Source organism: Thermobia domestica, chromosome 1 (assembly GCF_964235325.1).
Source record: "Thermobia domestica chromosome 1, izTheDome1.hap1.1, whole genome shotgun sequence".
In the NCBI taxonomy this organism is placed as follows: Eukaryota; Metazoa; Arthropoda; class Insecta; order Zygentoma; family Lepismatidae; genus Thermobia; species Thermobia domestica.
In genome coordinates this window covers 127,401,959-127,427,115 of record NC_137454.1, presented here as the reverse complement: position 1 = coordinate 127,427,115, position 25,157 = coordinate 127,401,959, and the positions used below count along the sequence as shown (strand labels likewise).

The 25,157-nt window shown below is 36.9% G+C and overlaps 1 protein-coding gene across 1 annotated transcript in view; it reads right to left on the bottom strand.

Annotated features, from left to right (window-relative positions):
* The window catches only part of orb2 (cytoplasmic polyadenylation element-binding protein orb2), a 244,668-nt gene extending 223,178 nt beyond the window's left edge, over positions 1–21,490 (bottom strand). The window contains exon 1 of the mRNA XM_081763185.1: positions 21,380–21,490. Within this exon, the coding sequence (XP_081619311.1) occupies positions 21,380–21,485 (106 nt within the window). The 5' untranslated portion in view covers positions 21,486–21,490. The remainder of the gene's footprint in view (positions 1–21,379) is intronic.
* Positions 21,491–25,157: the final 3,667 nt, after the last annotated feature.

Genomic DNA, 25,157 nt, shown 5'->3' with positions numbered 1-25,157 from the left:
TGTAGATTCTTTTCATGTCTTTCATTCTAAGGATGTCACCATTGATATAAATTGGTACGTCACTTACTATGTACAACCTTTGCTGATCTATTCGTTTCAACTTAAGGATTACTTCCTTTAATATTACGTATTAGTGTGCGATCACAGGTTAACGGTTAGTGTTCGTGTTTCGCAATCGGTAGATTCCTCATTCGAATCCGGTGATCGCCCATCATAACTGGGGTTTTCCCAGTTCTTAAATTCAATTTCACAACACGAATACCGGGATGGTATCTTTAAATATAGACCCTGGTTCTTTCCTTTCCCATAATAGTTTTCATTTTTGTAGATTGTTAATAATTCCATGGTTAATTGATCTCGTAAGCTGTAACTCGAATTTTTTTAAATGAACATTGTCTTTTAATTGCATCCTTTCCCTCCCCCTTAAACCTACTGAGGATGTGACGAGTTATAAACTGATCGAAAGGTGTTGCCCAGTGGACAAGTTAGCTAAATGAACACTAGAATTCAAACAATTTGAATATCGCTAAACACGTCAGATCGCTCTTCAGGAATTTAAATAATATTTAACTAAATTCTTTACTTTATATAAATATATTGCATTATACTCTGTCATTAAAACGAATAAATGACAAATAATGCTTGTCACTGTTCAATGCAAATTTGCTCAATTACTTTGAATTTCGCTATTACTTTACTTGCCTGCGCAGCGAAACCGACTTCCGTGTTTCTCCAAGCATGTGAGGTACTCTTTTTCTTTCTCTCCGTAGGACCGTTGCCACATAGCGTCGTTATTGCGCTATAGCAGTAGTGTGACAGCAGTTATAACAGTAGCACCTTTAGCCTGCCAGGATCATACAATATCTAGCCAACTGAGAAGCAGAACGAGTAGCAACCACATGAAAGAGAAAATAAAAATTGAATTCATGAGATAAGCAGCCACCAACCACAAGAGAAGGATGCCAAGCTAGGCCAAGCTTGGATAGGAAACTCGTGCAGATCACAACAACAAAGAAAGCTTTGCAACAACACGAAACTATGTATACACGATGAAAAATTACTAGCACAGTGCTCCCTAAATGAAAATTCTGTGCAAACTTAGCCCTCCTTTGGTGAAGAATATTTACTGCAGGAATAATTAAAATCCTTCGAAAGAAAGGCGTATCTTCACACTCCATGCTAATTCTTAGGAAATTTGCCAAGTTAGTACGACATACTTCTTTCGTTTTAAAAGCTTGATATGCTCTAACTTTTTCATCAATGGCGTATTAATTTCGTCGAAATAATGACAACAAATATATGAACACAACTACGAGTCTTTGAAATAAGCGCACACAAATTCGTAACACTTTTTCTTTTTTTTTCTTTTCTTTTTTTTTTTATTTATTTATTTATTTATTGAACAAATTCCCAGATACAGCATAACTTTGCCATTTTACACAGGGACATTCTAACAAAAGAAAGAAAAAAAAACAAGATAACAATAACAACAACATAGAAAGAAGAGTGTAAGAGTAAAACTATTCCGTCAAAGCTCGCTTAATTGCTCTTTCAAACACTGGGTAGCTCGAAAATATGTCCACATCAGTTGTTACTTGATTATAACAGTTTGGTATTCTATAAAAAAGAGACCTCTGTATAACAGCCAACCTAGGACGGGCAAGATGGAATAGGTGGGTATTCCGGGTGATGCGGGAAGGGACACGTAAGGATAGTTCCTGAAGTAATATTTCCGATCTTAAGTTTCCATTAACTATTTTATGTAGATATTTCAGGTCAGAGATAGTTCTGCGTACTTCAGGAGTCTGAATATTAAGATGTCGCAAGAGTTCCTTCTTAGATAATATTCGAAGTGCAGGAACACGAAAACGGACTATAGCGATGAAGAAATTGAGAACAGAATCAAGTCTGGAGAGATGTGTAGGTGCTGCCATGGCCCATATGGGAGAGCAATATTCGATCTTGGGCGCTATTAATGTCTTATAAAAAGTTGCTAGTGAAGAAACAGTGCGTAGTTCGGTGAATCGATTACGTAAAACGACAAAGCAGACTTTTAATCAGATTCATTAAGTTTCCATCTTCCCATCATGCAAGACGCCTCCTCTCATATCTGAGAGGACACCAGTACAATAATGACGTTGGCCATTCTACCGGAACTTTTCATTGGTATATAAAGAGAACTTCAACCATTCTACTAACATACATGTGTCTTTCTGAGTTCCACGATACCTTCCACAAAATTTATCCAATTTTAATGAAACTCGGTATACATTTTCCTTTATATTTACGTACTATGCTATTGCTTCGGACTGAAATCAGTGAATATAAAAGGGAAGGAGTATAAAATCAACAACTTGAAAGTTTACATATAAACATCATATAATACAATAATTTTCCGATTTTCGTTATCGAATTTGATGCAATATGGCGGAAATTTCCTTCAAGGTTTTTCGGTCATTTCCACCGTTTGGTACTGAATAGCGGCCAAAGACTAGAAGAATAAAAGAGCTAATTCAATCCTAACTTGAAAGTTCTCTAATAGGTATATTGCTACACCATGTGGTAACAAAACTATTTTTACAACATTACCTTCCGTAAGAATTATTAATTTTGATCTAAATGGCGTATTTTTCTTTTAGGTTTCCCTATAATTCCCATTGGTTGAGATTGAGAACAGTCAAGAACACTGATGAACTTTAAAAGAATGAGTCCTCCTTAAATTTCGTAATTCTCTGATTTTCCTGAAAGATAATGCGTTTTGAGATTAAAGAATTACTCCTAATGCTTGGGCCTCAAATGAATAAGAGAATAAATTCACATAATCTTAGAAGACATGTTTATAACGATAGTTTTTTCTAAAAATCACCACATTTTCATTACAAATGGTATGTTTTTACTTTGAGGTCTCCCAGTGGAGCCTATTGCTTGCAATTCAACTCGTTGACAAGCAATAAATTTGCATCCAACTTAAAAAAAAAGAAAAAATGTTGAAGATTAACTTTCGTGAAAAATTACCCAATTTTCATGCAGCATGGTATACGCCCTTTTAGACCTTACCCTGTTTGTTGAAATCGGTCCTGGTGAGGTATTGGTAAAGCAGCAACTTTATACAGAGTGGCCCAAAAGTAGGTATACATCCCTGCATTGATCTAGTGCAGTGGTTCTCAAATTTTTTGTTATTGCGACCCACATTTAATAATAAAAGAGTATATCGTGTCCCAAATACCTTTATTCAAATGCACATTGACATTCTACGTAATGCCTATATATTTTCAAAGCAATTTGTTTTTTTAAAATCATATATCTAATTCCAGTTTGTTCAATAACAGTCCGTACGAGTGATTAACATGAAATTTATTTGGGGATGTTGAGAACACCTCGAGGGATCACAAATATTACAAAGTAGAGATCGATGCTTAAATTAGAATAAATCAAAATTTAGTTGGTTTCTATCGTAAATATCTTACTTTCAAACTAAATTGTAATATAAAGTTATGAAAATAGTGGCCCTGTCGGTACGACAATATCAGTCGGTGACGATCGAGCACGTGTAATGCAAATTTCTTTCTCAGCAACTGTATCATATGAAATTGTACCCACGCTCAAAAAGTGTTGCAGCGCATTTTGACTGTGATACCTTCCCTATGACACATTTTGACTCATCCACTCTCTTTCCATCCTAACCAGCATCTCTATTGACTGTATACAAGGGCAGGGTTCTGAATAACCACTTAGTTTTCACATCATTAACAAACGCTTCCAATTTTTGTTTACTGAATAGTACTTTTCTCAACACATGTTTCTGCATCGAAATAAAATTTTCATAATTAAAGGAAAATCTCGCGACCCACCAATGGGTCGGGACCCACACTTTGAGAAACACTGATCTAGTGTAACATTCTAGTTTATGGATTTATTTGCTTCGAGTGTTCCGCGCTTAAGTTATAAGTAAAAAGATGTTAAGAACAAATAATAAAGAAATTAGGTCTACCCGTTTGATAACAATAAGAAATGATATAAAATTCGGTACGGGACTGTATACCTACTTTTGGACCACCCTATATATATATATATATATATATATATATATATATATATATATATATACGCGCGGATCCAAGGGGGGCTATAGCCCCTCCTTGACGCACAGGTATACACTGGATACAAATATCGCTTGCTTAAGTGAATTATTACAAGATAAGAGAGTATCCGTTAACATTCGACTCAAGTTACATTTGTATACCGTACTAGTTTCACAACAACTTTTGTAAAACTTATCCAGTTTTAATGAAACTTCGCGTGTGGTCACTATTTTGAATCTTAAGAAATAAGTCTACTACTAATGGGTCTAAATTTGTAAAGAATCAGGGAATAAAATGGGTGTAAACTTTGCTCATATACATAATGTAGCTAGTAAAATACAGCATTATGCGATAATTTCCGTTGAAATATTCAATTTTGACGAACTAACTTGAACTGTATTGTTTCAGGGCTTTCTGAAAATCTCTTGCCTGGCTCTGGAATCAGATATAAATAACGGGTTAAACCAGATATTTCACCACACATTTCGTAAAGTTCGTCCACTTTTTTCGTGTAACATAGCATGTATTTTCTTTGAGTTTTATGGAAGACTCTTGTTGGTTTTGACTGATTCCATCTTAAAAGTACTTACTATCTGAAATTTCATATTCTTCGATTTCCATGAAACAGTGAGAGTTTCCTTAGATTTAAGGATTACTCCAATTACTTCGGGTTAAAATTAGTCAGGGCCAAAGAAGTGAATTAATCGAAAGTTTAAAGAGTAAACGAGTTTTCCATTCCCATTTTACTTTCTATGCTGCACCACCTAATAAAATTGAAATCTGAATAGCAACTATTTATTACTATTATAAATCGAATATTTTCTTTCTCATGAACAGTTTTGTGTGTCATTTCGCCACAAAAATTAAGTGTTACTTAAGAAGTTAAAGTTTCCTACAAATATAATATATAAATAGCAAAATAGACTAAAACACTGGAGAAAAATAATCTTTAAGTTTATATAATAAACAAAATAAAATGGCATGAAATCTGGTATTATAAGTACAGGTCATTAAATCTAAGTGAAAGATAACTGAACCATGAAGTGAATCTAATCAGAGAAACCCCGACTCCAGCATTATTTACCACAGATATACGTAGTTTCACGAAATTTCAAATGTATGTTTCAAGAATGAGTGCTCTACTATTGTGCCATTGTGGTATTGCAAAAGTATTATTTCAATTGTTTTCTATCATGTGGCCAATAAAAACAGGCATCTTATATTCAATATAAGTTGTGACATTAATTGTATGCACACTAATATTACAGATAATAAATTCTGATCTCATGAAAATTTAGCTTATATTCGCAGAAAGTGCGTAATACAATTCATAAATACGTTCATACAACAGGAAACAGCAACATGGGTTGCTATACAAACATCGATCCATGACCCTATTTCACAGCTTCGTATTCATACCAGAACAAAACAATAAGCCATCGAACATACACTCAATAGACAGCGAGCCACTATCATCATCCATCCACATTACCAGATATTGAACCAGTTCGAGCGTTAAAAATTAATAACTTACGTAACACTTTTAAACTGTCTAAAGTTGAAATGCATTTATAATCGCATAAAAAAATAACCTCAATACCGTAATCAAAACTACAATTCAGATTCGATTTTATATACTGTTACATTGTAGTGGCCCCGCGTAGCGTAGTCCCTAACGCTCTCGCTCTTAGTGCGAGAGGTCCTGGGTTTGATTCCCGGTGAGGTCACTCGGTCGAAAAAGTGTAACACGCTTTTTCAGGCCAGCCACCGTGAATGAGGTTTACCTGGGTTTTCCTCATTCACACCAGGCAAATGCCGAGGTGTTACCTAACTTATACCCGGGATGGGCCGCTTCCTTCCTTCCCCCAATCCTTTCTTCCTTCCCTTTCCCCGGATTTCCTCGCCCAGGGACGTCATCCCTCAAATCGTGAAGAGCTAAATTAAATAGCCTTAGCTGCCGAAAGCCCAGAAATCTAATATCCTAAATCATACTGTTACATTGCAGGAAGATTGTGGTTTTGTTTTCCAGAGAAGGTAGAACATAGATCGGTACTGTTGGTTATTAACTTATCCTCACTACTATTACGTAAAGAATTGACTTTCGTAATTATAAGGCAAAACTAACAACCCCAATTATCTCCATCTTTGGTTACGAATTATAACGCTAATTTTATCAGCTACAACGTACGTATAAACATCAATGTTCAAGTTTCTTCTAAACAGTTATCTAAGCGCGTACATTATCTTTACCTCATTTTGCTCAAATTTACCACTCAACTTTTATGGAACTACCCAAGACTTTACCTATTAACCCTATCAGGTCAAACTAAAAAGGTTCTATCAAAGGGTCAGGATAGAACTTATGTTTTTCAAATATTTGGCAGGATACAATATCGAACAAAATAATAATTGAAATACTTGTTATTACAAATAAATTATCGAAGAAATTAACTGATCAAAAAAGAACATTTGAATATCAACGAACTACTTCTAGCTCTTGCCTACTATATGCCGGTTTGGGCTGAGAATCTTTTAACATTCCAATGCTGTTTGTGAAACCTTGCCTGCAACTGGTTTCCAAGAGCATTCAATTTTGTCAAGGTTGATTGTAAAACAACTTTTAAAATCCTCCGAATCTTAAACTTTAGAAAGCCTTAGCAACAACTGATTCGAAACCCTAAATTTACATTGAAAATATTTAAATACAGAAAATTGTATTCCATGCACAAAACATACATAAAAATAATGTATGCATAAAACATTCTTCATATTCAACGTGGTTTTCGCGGAGATATTTATGATGTAAAACATAAGATTGAATTCTGAGAATAAAAGCACTAAATTGATTTCGAAATGTTAGAAATTAGACAAATCATGGACCTACATTATACAGGGGTACCAAAATTTTTTTAAAAAAGCTGTTTTCCGAAGTATTACACGTACAAACATGAGATATACAGGGTGTTCATTTATTATGTAGCCAAAATCCACTGGTGAAATCCTCACACCTAAACAATAAAAAAAAAAGTCCTTATGAACATAAGGCGAAAAACGCGTTGTTTCAAAGTTACGAGATGCCGAAATCGAGAAAATTGTAACTTTGACGCCGTCTAGCTCGGAAACTATGAGAGATATCAAAGGCGGTTGAAGAAATATTAGTGGAACTAGTACACTGTCTATCTAAATAACCGTGTTACAGAGTTGGGACATATCGGCGAAACGGATTTTTATAGAGGGAGCTGAACTATAGGTTCCGCTCTTCCACCTCTCTCTCTTTCTCTCTAAAATCATGTACGTCGGTACGACCTAACTCTGAAACATGGATATTTAGATAGAGTGTACTAGTTCCTCTAACAGTTTTCTAACCGCCTTCGATATTTCATAGTATTCGAGCTAGGCAGCCTCAAAGTTACATTTTTCTCGATTTCGGCATATCGTAACTTTGAAACAAAGCGTTTTTCGCCTTATGTTCATATGGACTTTTTTTTTTATTGTTTAGGTATGAGGAATTCACCAGTGAATTTTGGCTACATAATAAATGAACACCCTGTATATACATGAAAATAACCACAAACTTATCAAGTTTTCTGCACCCTTTACATGGCGAATCTCTTTCGTATTCTAACACACACACAAAAACAAACTCTTTTCTTGTTTTACCTTCATTTTGGATATGTACTAAACTCGTGCTGCCACCTAGAATACCCAATAAAAACTTGGTAAGACTGTGATTATTTTCATATATCTCTCATGTTTATACGTCATATTTTTGAAAATATAGCGTTCTCAAAACGAATGAATCACTTATAGTAGCCCTGTATTTAATATCAGGGATTTGATTCTTTTTTCAACACGATATATATTTTTACTAAATGCAAGAACACAAAGTTAAACAAGGTAGGTAGAGGAAAAGCTTTATTGAAGAATCCCTAACACCTGGTAACAAGAACACACTATTAAGAAACACAACACTTTTCTTACCGTATCAACATGTCTAAGTATGAAGCACGTATAACAACACAAACAACTAAAATAGAGCAGAAAATGTTAAATCTAAACATAATTCTTTGAACTGATGTAGGTCAAATTTATAGGTGATCTAAATTTAGTTTTGTTCATAAAATAACAGCAAAGGAAACTGATGCACCGAAAGAAACACAGCATTCCTTCTAAACGAGAAGAAGCATGTGAAAACAAATAATGAAGGAACTAATGACTGTTTACTGCCAAAGAGTTTGGCTTCGGAGTGAGAAAATGCACCAAAGTGAACTTCTTACACATCTCCACATATGATGCACTACTAATAGTTCCCATAAATATGCAAATAGGAAGAAAATTCATTAAAAAAAAAATAAATGAACATAGTTGTTGAGTTGTTCCAGTAAAAAAAAAAATACAGCTCGTCTATCTCCTATTTCTGACATGGACTTGAGATAAAATTGGAAAAACGAACTGTGCCAAGTAAGAAGCATGCCCTATAAATACCACTTGCTAAGAACCCCAGCCACAGCCTGACATTAACTAACATAACTTCCCCTTCCTATTTTCATTTCTTCACATTACCTGTCAAGTCACGTAATCTCCATTATGCACTGCAACAAAATCTAATAATTTCACATTCTACTTACTAAGTATACACTAACTGCTCCAACTGAAACGAAGATTATTCTTATTGTTTATCTCAGTTCTTTAACTATAAGTTTCTCAGTGTTGACAATATAAAATCAGAATTAATATATATGCCTGAGAAGTCTCTATACTCCTAAGTTTTGAGTATCACAGAGGGCGAGTTTAGTTGAGAACTTACATATACTACGAACTATGCATCCAGTAGATTCCTATGTACTTCTTTGTGCTGTACATACAATGTATGCTTCACCATGTCCTCTTTGACATGTTGCGACGCATCTGAGAAGTAATCGTTCAAAAGGCTTCCTTCAGACTTTTAGGCAGTTCATCTGTCCTATATCTACGATTAAAGACACGTGACTTGATTATTCCAACAATGAATTGTCTGTTGTAAAGTTTGAGCTTCGCGGGCGCCAGAAACATCCGCATGATTTTTTTAAGGGGGAAGGGATAAAGAGCGACAGACAAATGAAGTCGCGAATATACTCACTTTGCTGCACATAATACTTTATATAAAACCATTATTATTGACCCAGATTGAGTAACTATTAACTACATTAAATATAGGGTGGAGCAGAGGAAACGCATGTTTTATAAACCGCTAGTACTCGGCGACGAGTAGGGGGTATTGATTTTGAGTGACCGTTGGTAGATAATGCAGTTTCAGTCGCTATCAAGGAGTAATTTACACCCCCCAACACCCCTCCAAATTTCTTTACACACACCTCTGGATGGAAAAGGAATACTCCCCCAAATCCAATTGTATCAATCAGTATCATATAAGTCATTTATTACACCGTTAAAAAAAAAAAAAAAAAGTTTACCGTTTAGGAAAGAAGGCAATATTCTTATTTATTTATTTCACTTCAAAATACGAAGCGACATCGTTCTCATGTACGGTTTCGAGAACCACATGAACTCATTGTTTCGGGCGGTGTTTCGATCAAAACAATTGACAAAACAGACACGCTCATACCTACCTCCTAGGCTCGCAGTCGTTTCCGAGAAAAGAGATTGATGGACAAATGCAGATGACTGAAATTGGCAACGTCTTGTGCGGTCATTCCCAACTCCTCCTCAATAAGGAAAAATGTGACAATATAGTAATAAGTCTGTACCAGATTCAGTTGGTGAATGCTACTCTGCAAGTGCTGTATCAACGGACCGAAGTTAGAAGGGTGTAGTTAAAACGTTTTCAGAAATGAAGAGATCGATCGAGATAAGAATTTTATATATATATATATATATATATATATATATATATATATATATATATATATATATATATATATATATATATTCGACTGAGTCTAGTGTTATGCAGGAACGCATTTGTTGCTAGCTTAATTTTTTGTAAAGTATATTTTTATTCACGTAAATTCATTGGGCGGATTATTAAAATTACATTAAAAAAGACAAAACAGAAAGATACAAAATATGTGTAAATTGAAAAACTGGATTTCTGGAAAACAATATATATATATATATATATATATATATATATATATATATATATTGGCATATTGAGCTCCATAAATGAAAGCTGCGAGTATGGGGGAACATCGAACCAGTTACTCTTGCTAATAGTTGCGTAAAAATAATGTACTGTTTTCTTTGAGTTTGTTTAAAAATATATATCACTATTCTGAGAACATTCCCCTTTTTATTTTGAACACCCACCAAGTAAAAATTTCTGGCGTACTTACTGGTCGCTATGGGGCATTGGAGCGTAGGGCATTGTGTATTCGTGGTCGAGAAGTTCTTTAGAAACAATGATTCTGTGGTCGAGATTCAACATATTTCCCGTCGTAAGTTTAATGTCGAACGTCGAGGTACAATCCCAGATCGAAACAAACTCCGATGGGTTGCAGCGTTCAGAAGTACTGGATCTGTGATGAAAAAGAAACCATATGGTCTTCCCCGTTCAGTTCGAACTCCGGAAAACGTACACAAGCGAGTGAAAAAGGCAGTTCTTGTTAGTCCGAAACGATCCACTAGGCAACAGGCTGTATCGCTGGGTATGTCACGTCGTTCGCTTCATCGCATCTTACATAAAGATCTCAAGTTTCACCCGTACAAAATAATGATTGTCCAGCAGCTAAGTGAAATGGATTTTGTGCAGCGCAGAGAATTTTGTGGTATAATGGACGCTATTCTTACGGAAGATGCAGATGTCCCAGTATTTATGAGTGATAAAGTCATTTTTTATCTGGATGGTTATGTTAATGTACCGAACTGATCTACGCTCCAACGCTCCATAGGGACTGACATTGCATTGTCTGAGCCGTCTACCAACGGTCGCTCAAAATCAATACCCCTACTCGTCGACGAGTACTAGCGGTTTAAAAAACATGCGTTTCCTCTGCTCCACCCTGTATATTAAACACTGTAGTGGGTTAGTAAGCAAATATAATATCTCCTTGTCATGATTTCCGAAGAAGCGAACCCCTTTCGAAAATCCAGAAGGACGTAATGCCATCCCGGCCTATATTATAACATGAGTCGGGTTTCAACTCTTGCATATATTGAGAAGTTTCTTTAGATCGTAAGATCACATTCCTTCTGTGAAAACTTCGATATATCGCACATTCATCTGAAAATACCACTCGGGAACGACACACAGCGTTTGGAAATTGTGTCAACAAAACACGAAAGGCTCCAAAACGCTGTTCCATGTTGTCGAGCAAATCTTTTTCAATGTGGTCACGCATTGTTGAATGTGGTATATTCAGTTCAGCTGCTCTTTTGCGTTGTGATTTATGTCATGGAAGACATCGCAACTGACCGAGTGACAGAAGAACATGTTTCCTCACGTGTCTTACGTTCACTTCGCGGCCTGTCCTGGCAACATCCTGATGTAAACGCATGTTTTTCTCAATCAAGACGGGTTGCTTAACGAAGTGAGCACTTGCCAAAGCGATATCTAAACGCAATCATTACCTGTGTCATTGTTTGCCTTGTGTGTGGTCATTAGTGCACCTACCTGCACACGCCTTAACTGTGTAACTGCAACTACTCACACTAGTTATAGCTTCACAACTGAGATGCTCCACGTGACCTTGAACATAGGAATCTAGACAGTGCTGACTGTGACAATACCACATCTAAATTTCTACTGGCATTTTTCTCTATGATACTCAAAATTAGGGGTACGAGGACTTCTCGGACATCCTATACATAGTCAGCCTGAACACACTATTCATTTTTCAGAATTTCTCAAGTACGGCACTGCGTCCATATAAAACCGTGTTTATTGGACTCGTTTTTTCAGTTGTTTATACAGTGTCCAAGATATGTTACACAGCTTGTGGGTAAATTCGTTGGACCAAACTGATTAGGTTTTCTCAAGACCTTTTGCGCGCCTGCGGCGTCGTTTTCGAGAAACGTGGTTGCAGAATAATATACAGGGTTATTATAAATGATGGACCCATTTTTAAAGATGTGTATTTATTAAAGTACAAATCCAAAATGAACAATCTTTATACCAAAGGAAAGTGGGTTTCAATTTTTTTTTCAATACATTATAAATGTTCAATGTGTCCACCGTCTGCTGCACGCCAAACATCTACGCAGTAGCTGAACTCGCCCTACACACTCGAGCAAGTGTATCTACTGTTACTGAGTGCACGGCAGCTGTGATACGGTTCCGCAGATCGTCCAGAGTTATTGGTAGAGGTGGGGCGTAAACAGTTTCCTTAACATAACCACATAAGAAGTAGTCACATGGGGTGAGATCAGGAGATCTCAGTGGCCAGAAGTGTAGAGCCAGGTCTTCATTTCCCCTGCGGCCTATCCAGCGCTGAAAAAGGGATGCATTCAAAAAGCCTCGTACATGAAGGTGCCAATGGGGCGGAGCTCAGTCCTGTTGGAAAATGAAGTCCTGTGAATCTTCCATAACTTGAGAGAACAGCCATTGTTCCAACATGTCCAGGTACGTTGTTCCAGTTACAGTTCTTTCCGCAAACAAAAATGGTCCATAAACCTTTGTACGGGATACGGCACAGAACACGTTTACCTTCGGTGAGTCTCTTTCGTGTTGCAATCTTAAATGTGGAGTTTGCAAACTCCATATGCGTACATTATGTCTGTTGACTTTTCCACTAAGGTGGAAAGTCGCTTCATCGCTAAAAATTATGCGCTGCAGAAACGCGTCATCCATCATCATTCCTAGTACATAACCACAAAATTCGAGACGCATCTCTTTGTCATTAGGGTTGAGAGCCTGCACTAGCTGTAATCGGTAGGGCTTGTACACCAAACGCAGTCTCAGAACTTTCCAGACAGTTGCTTGGGGTATTCCAAGTTCTTTACTAGCTCTATTGGTAGACTTTACGCGGACTGAGAACAAAACTTTCTTCAATACGTCTGACATCACCTCTGACACACGCGGTCGGCCTGTGTTTTTCCCTTTACACACACTTCCAGTCTATTGAAATTGCGTAACCCAACGCTTAATGCTTTTTCTAGTTGGTGGTTCAATACCGAATTTTGTACGACATGCCCGCTGCACTTCAATTTGTGACTCAGTTCTTGCGAACTCAACGACGCAGAAAACCTTGTGCTCCACGGTAGCCATCTCACTCACAACTGAGAGGGAAACGAATGGCGGCCTATTGCCGCGCGAACTCTACCGGCCGCTTCGGGAACCATCATTGCCCACCGAAACTTTCAACCTTCCTCTTGCCATTGGTATAAAGATTGTTCATTTTAGATTTGTACTTTAATTACTACGAATTTTTAAAAATGGGTCCATCATTTATAATAACCCTGTACATACCTAAGTATATACGAAAAGGAATGCATTTCAATATTATACAAAATTTCCTAATGAATTACTACATTTCATCTGTAATAATTTAAGGAATTCCCCCTCATACTTGGTTATCATCAAGTTTATTTAGATCAGTGGCCCGCGAGAATCTTTTATCCAGTCTTGAATAAAAATGAGAGATATATTTGTTCCTTTTTTAAACTTCACGCGTAACAGGAAGGTATAACTGGCCATAATAATATACCTGAACCGAAACTTGATTTTTACCTAAAAATTCTTAACTTGTTCGTTACGAAACCCATTCTGCAAGGTAGTATCGTTGGTACTAGGGATGACCAGAACCGGTTCCTGGTGGAGCCGGTTTTCGGGTCTGAACAGATCCGGTTCTAGAAGATCCGGTTTCGGAACCGGTTTTTCGAATCCAGGTCTGGAACCGGTTCTTCGGATCCAGGCCTGGAACCGGTTCTGAAGATCAGATCTCCAAAAACCAGTTCCTCGCGGAACCGGTTCCGCTGTAACCGAAACTTTGTGACCATCCCTACGCTAAACCCGAACTGCTGGCAGCCTGTGAACAGTGTGCTAGACGAAATGGTGGAAGCGACAGGCAGGCGCCCAGGCTAAATAAACTGGGTAGCTGGAAAACTCATTGGCTAAACAGGCAAACTGGCCAACTCATTTGGCTAAACACCCACTGGTGGACCAAAATTTTTTTCTGGGGGCACAAGCGGGTCTGGGGGGAGGGCACAAGCGCATGGTCCTTTTTGCAGTGTTTTGAAGGTGAACTTGGCCATCCTTTATGGGTCTTTGGGGGCTTTCGGTTCTTAAGATCCGGTTCTGGAACCGGGTTTTCGGATCCAGGTCTGGAACCGGTTCTTCGGATCCAGGCCTGGAACCGGTTCTGAAGATCAGATCTCCAAAAACCAGTTCCTCGCGGAACCGGTTCCGCTGTAACCGAAACTTTGTGACCATCCCTACGCTAAACCCGAACTGCTGGCAGCCTGTGAACAGTGTGCTACAGTGTGCTAGACGAAATGGTGGAAGCGACAGGCAGGCGCCCAGGCTAAATAAACTGGGTAGCTGGAAAACTCATTGGCTAAACAGGCAAACTGGCCAACTCATTTGGCTAAACACCCACTGGTGGACCAAAATTTTTTTCTGGGGGCACAAGCGGGTCTGGGGGGAGGGCACAAGCGCATGGTCCTTTTTGCAGTGTTTTGAAGGTGAACTTGGCCATCCTTTATGGGTCTTTGGGGGCTTTCGGTTCCTAAGATCCGGTTCTGGAACCGGGTTTTCGGATCCAGGTCTGGAACCGGTTCCTAAGATCCAGTTCTGGAACTGGGTTTCGGATCCAGGTCTGCAACCGGTTTCTAAGATCCTGTTCTGGAACCGGGTTTTCGGATCCAGGTCCGGAACCGGTTCCTAAGATTCGGTTCTGACAACCGGATCTCCGAGAACCGGTTCCTCGCGGAACCGGAACTTTGTGGCCATCCTAGTTGGTACCGGACAGATTTTTTGAAACATGTAAATTTCATATAATTGCTTTCAAATGTTCGTACCTCTGGGCCTAACTGGCCTAGACACATGAAACAAGAAGAACATTCTGGTAAGGTAAATCTTCTGTTAGATATTATGTTAATTTGTGGAGGACAACATCGTATTCATGTTTTTTTCGTGATTTTCCCGTTTCCTCCCACATTAGAATTCCACTAATTCTTATATAATGATTCACTGTTTGTCCTTTAAGCTAAGGGCGATAAGACTACATTGTTATCTCATACTGAATGAAATATTGCTAGTACATTTTATTTCATCTTCGGGTCTGTACTTAGGGTGTTATAATCAACAAAGTTTAACTCTGCGATCATGCGCACTGTTGTAGGCGCTCTAGTCATGAGGCTACGAGCCATTTCCATCTGTGTGATGAACATAATTCTTGTATACACCCCTGCACCCTATTTTTGAATTTTCTAGTTTTTGACCCATAAAGGAAAAAGTGGCTACCGTATCACTGCTTTATTGGCTTAGTGACATTACATAACTATGCTACCATAAGTCAGAATTTTGTTTGGGCAGAACACTAAGAAAGAACGAATGAAAGAAATGACAACAACTTTTGAAATAATCAGTACCTTCTACTTATTCCTCATCACTGATTTAGGCAACGAAGTGCTCTAGAATTAAAAAAATAATTTGCAAGCACTATCTGAATTATCTCGTATTCAAATATTTTAACGATTTAACAATTATTTTACTCATCTACTCGTGAACCTTCAAACTGTGATATTACTGACCCTCGCATATCTTATTCCAGACAGTCACAACTTTACTGCAAAACTATCTTTGTAATTCCATTACCACAAAATCTTTATTGAGGAAGACAATAGACAAATAGAGAAGTCAGATGGTAAGGAAACTCAATCCAGCTGCTGTACAGTATACTCCAATTGCGGGGCAGAAACACTGAACCTTAATAGTTTTTCGTATATTAAATTAGGAAACTGCATACTGTGTGAGACGACTTCTGCTGAAGGTACTGAAAATAACACAAAATAAGCAGAGAAAGGAAGCGTTCTACAGCACGATTTACAGTTTTTCATGCTGGGGGAACTGATTTACATAGGTAATTGCCAACAGTGCGAGTCATGGAGCGTGGAATGAGGCTTAATTATGAACACACAAAGTAGCGTGAAACGAAGGCGTCATTTTCAGTGACAATGATAGCTAGTAACGTCGCAACACAGCAGAATTTTGCTTCATACGCTAACACGTAGATGTCAACATATGCAAGGTCGGATATGTGAAAGTAGGTAAGAACTACCTCCCACTTAATACAGAACACGGCAACAAGACGTATTTTGTTTCTTCATTTCCGCACCTACGATTTCGTTACAAACAGTAAATGTTTTGTGCGAAGAAAAAAAAATCATCAATAGATCAACATCCTAAAGCGAATATATATGATTCAGAGACGCTTTTTGTGTTATTTATAATTACATATTAACTCACAGAAAAGTGATATAAAATAAAGTACATCACTGATTCTTTACGAAAAGAAAAAAGTAACACAATTCGAAAGAATATTACGATAAAACTCCTCTCAAAAGACATAAAGTAAGGAAGCATACCTTTTTGTTTACCATGGATATAATAAGACAAATAAAAGCAATCTAACCATCACAGTGCAATTACAGAGAATTAAGAGAATACACCTTATCACTATCAAGAATTTAACAAACTACAAAAAGAAATTAGAATAGCATATAGGCTAACAATTTCGTAGTAAATACGGGGACTACATTGCAGTTGCAGATTATTATTCAAAGCAAAGCCCGGTGCCTATTTCTCTAAGCTACTAGACTAGTAATATTTGTTCATACGCTTGTAATAGTAGTGTAAATATACGAGTATACGTTTCACGAGCCTACAAGAGTAAAGAACTAACAACCAGTCTGTGGACTAGTGTTACAAGAGCACATTACTTCCTTTACCAGTGATTCTGTTTCATAAAACATTCATGTGAGGCAGTTATCCTGTATTTACTAGTAAATATCCACAAGAAATTGAAGACCCGTATCGTGTTTGTGTAACTTTAAAGTATAAATAGCTCGTTGTCTTCAAGTTTAAAGAAATAAGAGCCTGCCTTACTAAAAATAATACAAAATTTACCATTCATAAGTGAAAGGAGATATTGAAATGGGACATTCCATATCAAATCAACAAGTCATCAGACTTGACCATCTCAGATTTGTGAAAAAATTGGTGTACAGCTTTATTACAGTGGGAGATGAAAAAAATCCAAAATATTACCTCTCCCCCCTGAAAGTGTCTCCATACAGGGTGTTCAAAATGTCAAAAAATTGCATTTTTTCAGTTACAGTGATTATTAAAAATTGTTATAAAATGGTTAATATGTGCACTAGAGACGTGAAACAAACATCACTGGAAAGCTTAAAGATTGCTCTACAAATTGTACTATATTAAAAAAAACTGTAAAATAAAAAATAACACTTCAAAAATTCAAATTAAGATTTGAATTTTGAATTTCGCATAAAAATGTCCCTCTGAATTTTTTCAAAATTGTCCAGATTGTAGTCTCATATGTGTACTAAAACAACACAAAGTTGCATTTTGGGCACTCAATGGGATCTGATTCAAAATTCAACATAAACCAAGCATTGCACGATATTGATCATGTGAATATCTGGGTTCAGATCGATAACCATTCGTCTGGAGTTATTTACCTGCAGCATCAAAGGAATTTATATTCAATTTCATTTGTTTCTTGATGTATTCATTTGAATTTACACAATTATCCACCTTTCGAGTTATTTAGAGAAGTATTACGTTTCCGAAAAGTACTCAATACAAGTCATTATTCTTGTTAGTCAGTATGGATGTTTCTAAGTTTATTTTGGCTACATTGATACAAGTTATTTTATTCCTTTGTTTCAGGATTGCTGTCACAGATATGTGGAAGTGGATAATTGAAATAGGAAAAAGAATTTATTGACTAATTGTTTGTGCTAAAGTGTGTGAAGTGATTGTGAACAGTGTCACTGTGTTTCATAACACATTTGATACAAATATTGTGAAAGGGAAGCAAATATATCCCTCCCTTTCATAATATGTTCTGTAATAGCAATTTTAATAAAGAGGAAAGAGGTGCACTATTATAATACTAGAAAAAAGAATGCTATTGATAATGTTAATACAACAAAGTATGGTATAAATAGCGTTAAGCATAACATTACTCAAACTTATAAGTCTGGCTAAAGATATAAAGGATATAAAAGTAATTTTTTATTTAAAAAAGAAATAAAAAAAACAATTTTGGAATAAATTTGCTGAATAATCTAGTAACCATAAAAATGATAAATGAAGACAGGGGATACTGACACATTACTACATAAAAAAAAATAGCAAAAAGAAATACTTAGTCCCTTAAAGTGAGCTATTGCTCGTTGGGACAACATTTTCCATCTTCTACTATCCACATGTTATACCTGTCAGTCATAGGAAACTTGGAGGACCCGTTCCCTTTATAATTTAGAAATATTAAGTGTGGGAAATCTGGAAGACCGATTTCCCTATTAATGACGTATATTGAGTGTGAGAAATTAAAATATTATCAAAATAAATTGTAGGAAATTTGGATTTCCAATTTCCGTATAGTATGGTATTTTTGTTACTCTTTGTTTTTTTTTTCTTTCTTCTTCTCTTATTTTTTCAAAGGATTTGTGTTAGTAAAAATATGTTTTGATTGTAATGGTATAATATATTGAGAACAAATGTAGATATCTTGTATAAATCTTCCAGCACTGGTCATATTCTGTAGCGTCTCTTTTGTATAATAATATTATACATCGTATATGGGATATCAAAACTGTACAAGTAACCCTTGGAGAAGATTTATATTCGAGTCTCCCATTTATGCATGCTTTGTTAGGTTGTGACACACATTCGCAACTGCTCAACGTCGGGAAAGACCAGACAATAAAGCTGTTAAAACAGGATCCTGAGCTAGTATGTTACTCTAAAATTTTCAACACCACCACATCTAATGTGCAAAGTATAATTTGAGCTGGAGAGAAAAATCTGGTAGCTGCTTATGGTGGCACTATCTCAGATTCAATAGATAAACTGAGATATAAGCGATTTTCCTCTAAAATTGCAAGAAATATGTTTTCCGTATACCCACAATCACTACCACCAACATCTGTACCAGTGAAGTTTCACAGTCTTACAGTCTATTTCCAAGTTCAGGAAAGGCTAGGAAGCTCATTTTTGGCACCAAAAGACTGGGGTTGGCGAACACAAAGTGGTCAAAATCTTCAGGTTCTCATGGACATGCAACCAGCACAAGATGGCATCCTTTCTGTTATTCGCTATAGTTGCAGAACTGACTATTCGTCGACAAGATGTTAGTGTTGTAAACATAGTATCAAATGTTATGTAGCGTGCAAAGAATGCCAAGGCGTATCATGTTCAAACTGTATAACTGACAATGTAGTAGCTGATGATGACAATGATGATGTAGTAGTCAGGGAGAGTACTAGAGTTAAGAGTTAATTACAATGAGAAAGATGTGCCAAAAATCATGACTTGTATCGGTAATGAAGGTAGTGAAAATGTCTTGCTTTGTACCGATTACTGTTTATTTCCTTTTCTTAATATGGCTAATAATTTTTCTTTGTTCTGCTGTTGACAATACAATAAAATTGTATACCATTTTTTGTATTTGCTCAAGTAAGGCTTTAATTATGTTTTAATAATAGAGTTTTTAGTAGTATGTTAGAACTTTTTAACATGTTTTTTCATTGCCATAATCAAATTGAATAGTTACAGCTCACAGATGACGAGAAGAACCCTAGCAGAAGTAGTGTGACGTAGGTATGGGCTCGCCCACTTTTCGCACGGGGGTTTCAAATGACACCACGGAATAGCACAGAGATAACTACCCGGAGTATCAGACCACACCTCAAAAACCGAAAATGGACTTGGCCGTGTCGTTAACCTTTCCCCGCTGCCCTTATCTTAGGGTTTTTCTCGTCATCTGTGAGCTGTACACGAATAGTTATATTTTATTAAACATTTCAAATTTTCACTGTTAACTTTCCTTTCCATATTATTTATATTTGCCAATGTTAACATGTTGAAAACGTTTAAATTTACAAGAGTTCTGTACAATAATAAATAAGTGCAACATTTTCAGAATTTCAGCCCCCGTATTTAAATAAAACTACATTACATAAACGTTTTTTTACGTTTCCTTGATTATACTATTCATTAGCTCTAATTCGACACAAAAACAAAGTTTCTAGCTTGATTTATTGGGAAGATATTGAAAGAAAAGTATATCATAACTGTTTAAAGCAATATCCAATGACGGCCCAAAATGGCGGATTTTGCCTGGTCGGATTTTTGTAGACTTTTGATATGTTAATCAGGACACTTCATAGAATTCGATACCACAAAAACCATTTCTGTTGCAATTTGTTCTAGGTTGACCCCCTCCCCTTTTTTTTAAGCGTAAATTGACTGGACTATTTAGTTCGCTAAAACACATATGAGACATAAAAACATTTATTTTCTTTATCATGAATGTTCCCCATCCGAGTGACAAAATTCTTTAATGATCCTGATCCTACATACAGTCACAAGTTACCAAAGTACTTGAAACATACAAGTGCAACCTTCTTCGTAACTTCATAATCTTGTGTAACAAATGTGAAACTTAATATGGTATTTAAATATAAGAAAGCAGTGGTGCCCACCCCCCTTATGTCCATGACGCACCCCCCCCCCGCAATTGTCTATCCATAGGTGTTCTTCCATGAAAAAAATATCTTTTCGATTAATTTTTACACCCCCTCAAACATATTTATATAGATGTTTACCGCCCCAAATATTTCAATGACGCAGTTTGCGTCATAGCCCCCCTTTGTTGGCACCCCTGAAGAAAGGACTGAGACATTCCGAAGTCTTTCACGTACGCAGTAAGTACGGAATGTAATTTTTGTTTTGCACTGATACGAAACTAACTTTTGCGTTATAAACTCGTTTGTCAGTTTCAAAGTTGTAAACATTTCACAAAAGACAATAAAGAAACAGACAGATAGTTGAAGAAGAATAACAAAACCTCAAAAAAGATTAGCATCAGAAAACGTTACGCAAATGGTTCTGAACATGCTATTAGCATCTGTATGAACCGCAAGGAAACTTTCTAGTACTGTAAACTTCACCGCTTGTAGTTACTTCCTATATAAAAATCATCTTTATTTGTGACTGATATACAAGTTGCTTTTATATTTAGTGTGTTCATCTGCTATTTGTCAAACTAGTTATTTATTACGGCAAAAATGTAAGATAATACTTTATCTGCAGCAATCATCCTTACCTTTTAAATGTTCCTGCGTATCTCCTGCACCTCGCATGATGTCGTTCAAGTAATGTTCTAAACTCCTCATGTTATCCAACGGACTGGTACCATTTGCATTACCCATCGTTCGATCCTAGAAACATAGAAAGAGAATATTATCAATTCTAGATTCATATCAATTCGAATGGAAAAGGGAGTGATACATATTTTAATAGTTTACATGGTAGTTCATAATCTAAAATGCACTACATATGAATTCGTATCAAATCATAATACCAAAAGCAATATCAGACTAAAGCACGTCTTTTCTAAACAAGAGGTGTTTGTTATATTCGGTGAAAATAACATATGTATCTTGTAAATATAATATTATGTTTGGACATATTTCTTCCCTTGGGATTGTTAAATTAACGTTTTGCTATTTGTATGGTTAACTGATGACAACGCGCAACAACACTAGATAGAGAATACAGAAACAAAGCGAAACAATTGCAATTCTCAACTGCAGTCAATATGTGAACAAGTTTGATAAAGATTTCTGACCCATTTTCTTCGTCAAAACAACCATTAACATTACTTTAACCAGCTCGACACTTTCGTTTTCTCGAATCGACAAACAGGAATTACACAGTCTAATATCATTTTTCAATATGACGATACACCAGATCATTCTGGTGATGTCATGTCAAAAGCGTGTGTACCAGCACATAACAGTATTGCTCCGAACGTTTTTGCTCAAAATACACAAACTGAATACACCTAATACACCTACTATAAATTGTGCATATACAGAAACTGGGTAAAGTCAAAAAGTTGTCAGGAACTTTTTTGGATAATGATAAATTTATTTCAGTTATTAAAGCACTTGTTTATTTATTTTCTTTCTCTCTCTCTCTCTCTCTCTCTCTCTCTCTCTCTTTCTCTCTCTCTCTCTCATATATATACAGGGTGGTAGGTAACTCCACCAACAAACTTTGGAAGGCGATTCCTTATACGAAATGAAAGAAAAAAGTTCTAATAAACATAAGCCGAAAAATGCCTCCTTTCAGAGTTATGATCCATTGAAAATTCGAAAAATCATTTTTCAAAACTCCCTAACTTAGAACTATAGGACCTATCCCAGGCGGTTTAAAGAATTACACAGGAACTAGTATGTTCTCTATCTAAATATCCATGTTTTACCATCTTCCGTTATCGGTGAAAGGAACTGTGAAAAGGAAGTTGAAGTATAGGGATACTCCTTTAAGTACTAATAGTGCGTTCGTTTCGCTGGTACCGGTGAATACTGAAACATGGATATTTAGATAGAGCGTATACCAGTTCCTGTGTAATTCCTTAAACCGCTTGGGATATGCTCTATAGTTTCTAAGCCAGGATGTTTTGAAACGTGATGTTTTGAATTTTCGGTAGTTCATGACTCTGAAAGGTGACGTTTTTCGACCCATGTTTATTAGAACTTTTTTCTTTCATTTCGTATAAGGAACCGCCTCCAAAAGTTTGTCGGTGGAGTTTCCTACCACCCTGTACACACACACACACATATATATATATATATATATATATATATATATATATATATATATATATATATATATATATATATATATATATGAAAAGGTGGTAGTATGGGACGGGGTTGGAAAATGGGACACTTGAGTATGTCTGGATGTACTACCGCATTCTGTTGGTGGTGCTCTCATACTATTTAGAAGGCTACCAGAAGGTCCTAGAAAGCATCGCGCACCAGTTGGTTGAGAAGTGTTGTTCTAGCAACACGACAGAAATTTGTGCACGAGTGAAAACTTTTGTAGAAGAGGATTGTAACACAAATATCCTTATTAACAGGTAAGTTGTAATAAATAATTCGTGTGTTTTTCTGTACTACATAGTGGTGGGTTAAATGTAGTAGTAATGTGAATCCGATAATTTAATGCATAGGTTAGTGGTAGTGTGTTAAAATGTTATACACGTGAGGTGGTATTATGGGACACACAGGTAAGAGGTCTCCCATATTGAAACTCCCCCCCTTTTTTTTTTTACAGGTTGCCACGCTGGTGTATATCCGTGGATATGCCATGCAAGGGTAAGTTAGGACCAGCGCCTAAGAGAGTACTAAGGAAATGGAAACAGGTCAAAGAAATCAAAACTGAATGTCCGTAGCAAATTCACCCAGCCAAAGCAATCATCTGATTCCGACGACTCAGATATGTCAATACCTTCAGACAACACAGTCCTATCAATTCTAATCAAAGCTGAAACAGGAATAAGTGATGCAGATGCTGAATTCATGCTTTGTGGCGTAAACTATAATAATTCAAAACCTGATGAAGCATGGATTCGGTGTGTTGTGTGCTGCAGATGGACGCATGTGGAATGCTCTGCAGACGACAAAGATATGTTCGTATGCGATTTTTGCAAATGAGACTTTATTGTATGTCCCTCCTCCTGGAAGAATGGAAAACATTTCTCTCTTTGATCTGTAGTTAAGAATTAAAATATAGTTCCATAAAGATGCTACGTGCAGCTGCATTATCTTTCATTTCGTCCACTGCAAGTGTTTCGTCACAAGTACTGTACACACGTTTATGTTTTAGTTACATATGTGATCTGTCCAATATTACCACCTCTTTCTGAGGGATGTAAATTTTGAAGCATGCTTAATTTTTTATTGTATACTCCTGGTATTTTGCGATTTTCAAAGTGGAACTTTTCGTCTATGATACTCAGACACATGACAATAGGATCTTACTTAAATACATTTTCCCTTAATACTTCCGATTTCTGCCGAAGAATAAAAGACTGTCCCATACTACAACCTTTTCCGCTCTCTCTCTCTCTCTCTCTATTATATATATATATATATATATATATATATATATATATATATATATATATATCGTATATACACATATCAGCAGTAACCTCTTCCTTCAGCAGCAACCAGTTCACCTGTGAGTGTCGTGGTGTGGTAAAATGGTCGACCAGACTCCCAAAGAGGCATGATCATTGGTGCTCGTCTGGTTGGAGCTTCAGTGCTAACAGTGGCAAACATTGCGGAGGTATCGAAAGGCACTGTGTCCAATGTCACAAGGGCATACACAATTCATGGGTAAACGACGTCTGCAAAGCACAACAGTGTTCGAAAGACAATCCTGTCAGATAGGGACCGGAGGGCATTAAAACGGATTGTAGCAGCTAAAAAGAAGACCACTGCAATGAAAATTACGTCTGAACTCAATTCCGGCCTACAGAACCCGGTTTCATCGAAAACCAGGACGGAAACTTCATAAAATGAAAATGCATGGCAGGACCGATATCGCCAAACCCCTGGTCACAGCAGTAAATGCGAAGTGGCGTATCCAGTGGTGCAAGGACCACAAGGCGTGGACTCATGAGCACTGGAAACACGTAATGTGGTCCCATGAATCGACCTTCATCTTGTTTCCAACAACCGGTCGTGTTTACGTATGGAGAATACCGCCGCAGGTCTATGATACAGACTGTCTGCTCCCAACTGTAAAGCATGGGGGTGGTTCTGTTACAGTATGGGCAGTGATATCGTGGTTTTCTGCAGGTCCCATCATAGCCCTGCATGGAATGATGAACGCTAAGGCGTATGAGGCCATTTTGGGGGACCAGGTTCTACCCATGGCCCAAATATTGTTCCCTGATGGTGATGGCATCTACGAAGATGATTTGGCACCCTGTCACGCTGCAAAAACGGTGAAATCATGATTTGAAGAGCATGACCAGGAGCTATCACACCTCTCCCTGGTCCTACAATCACCAGATCTGA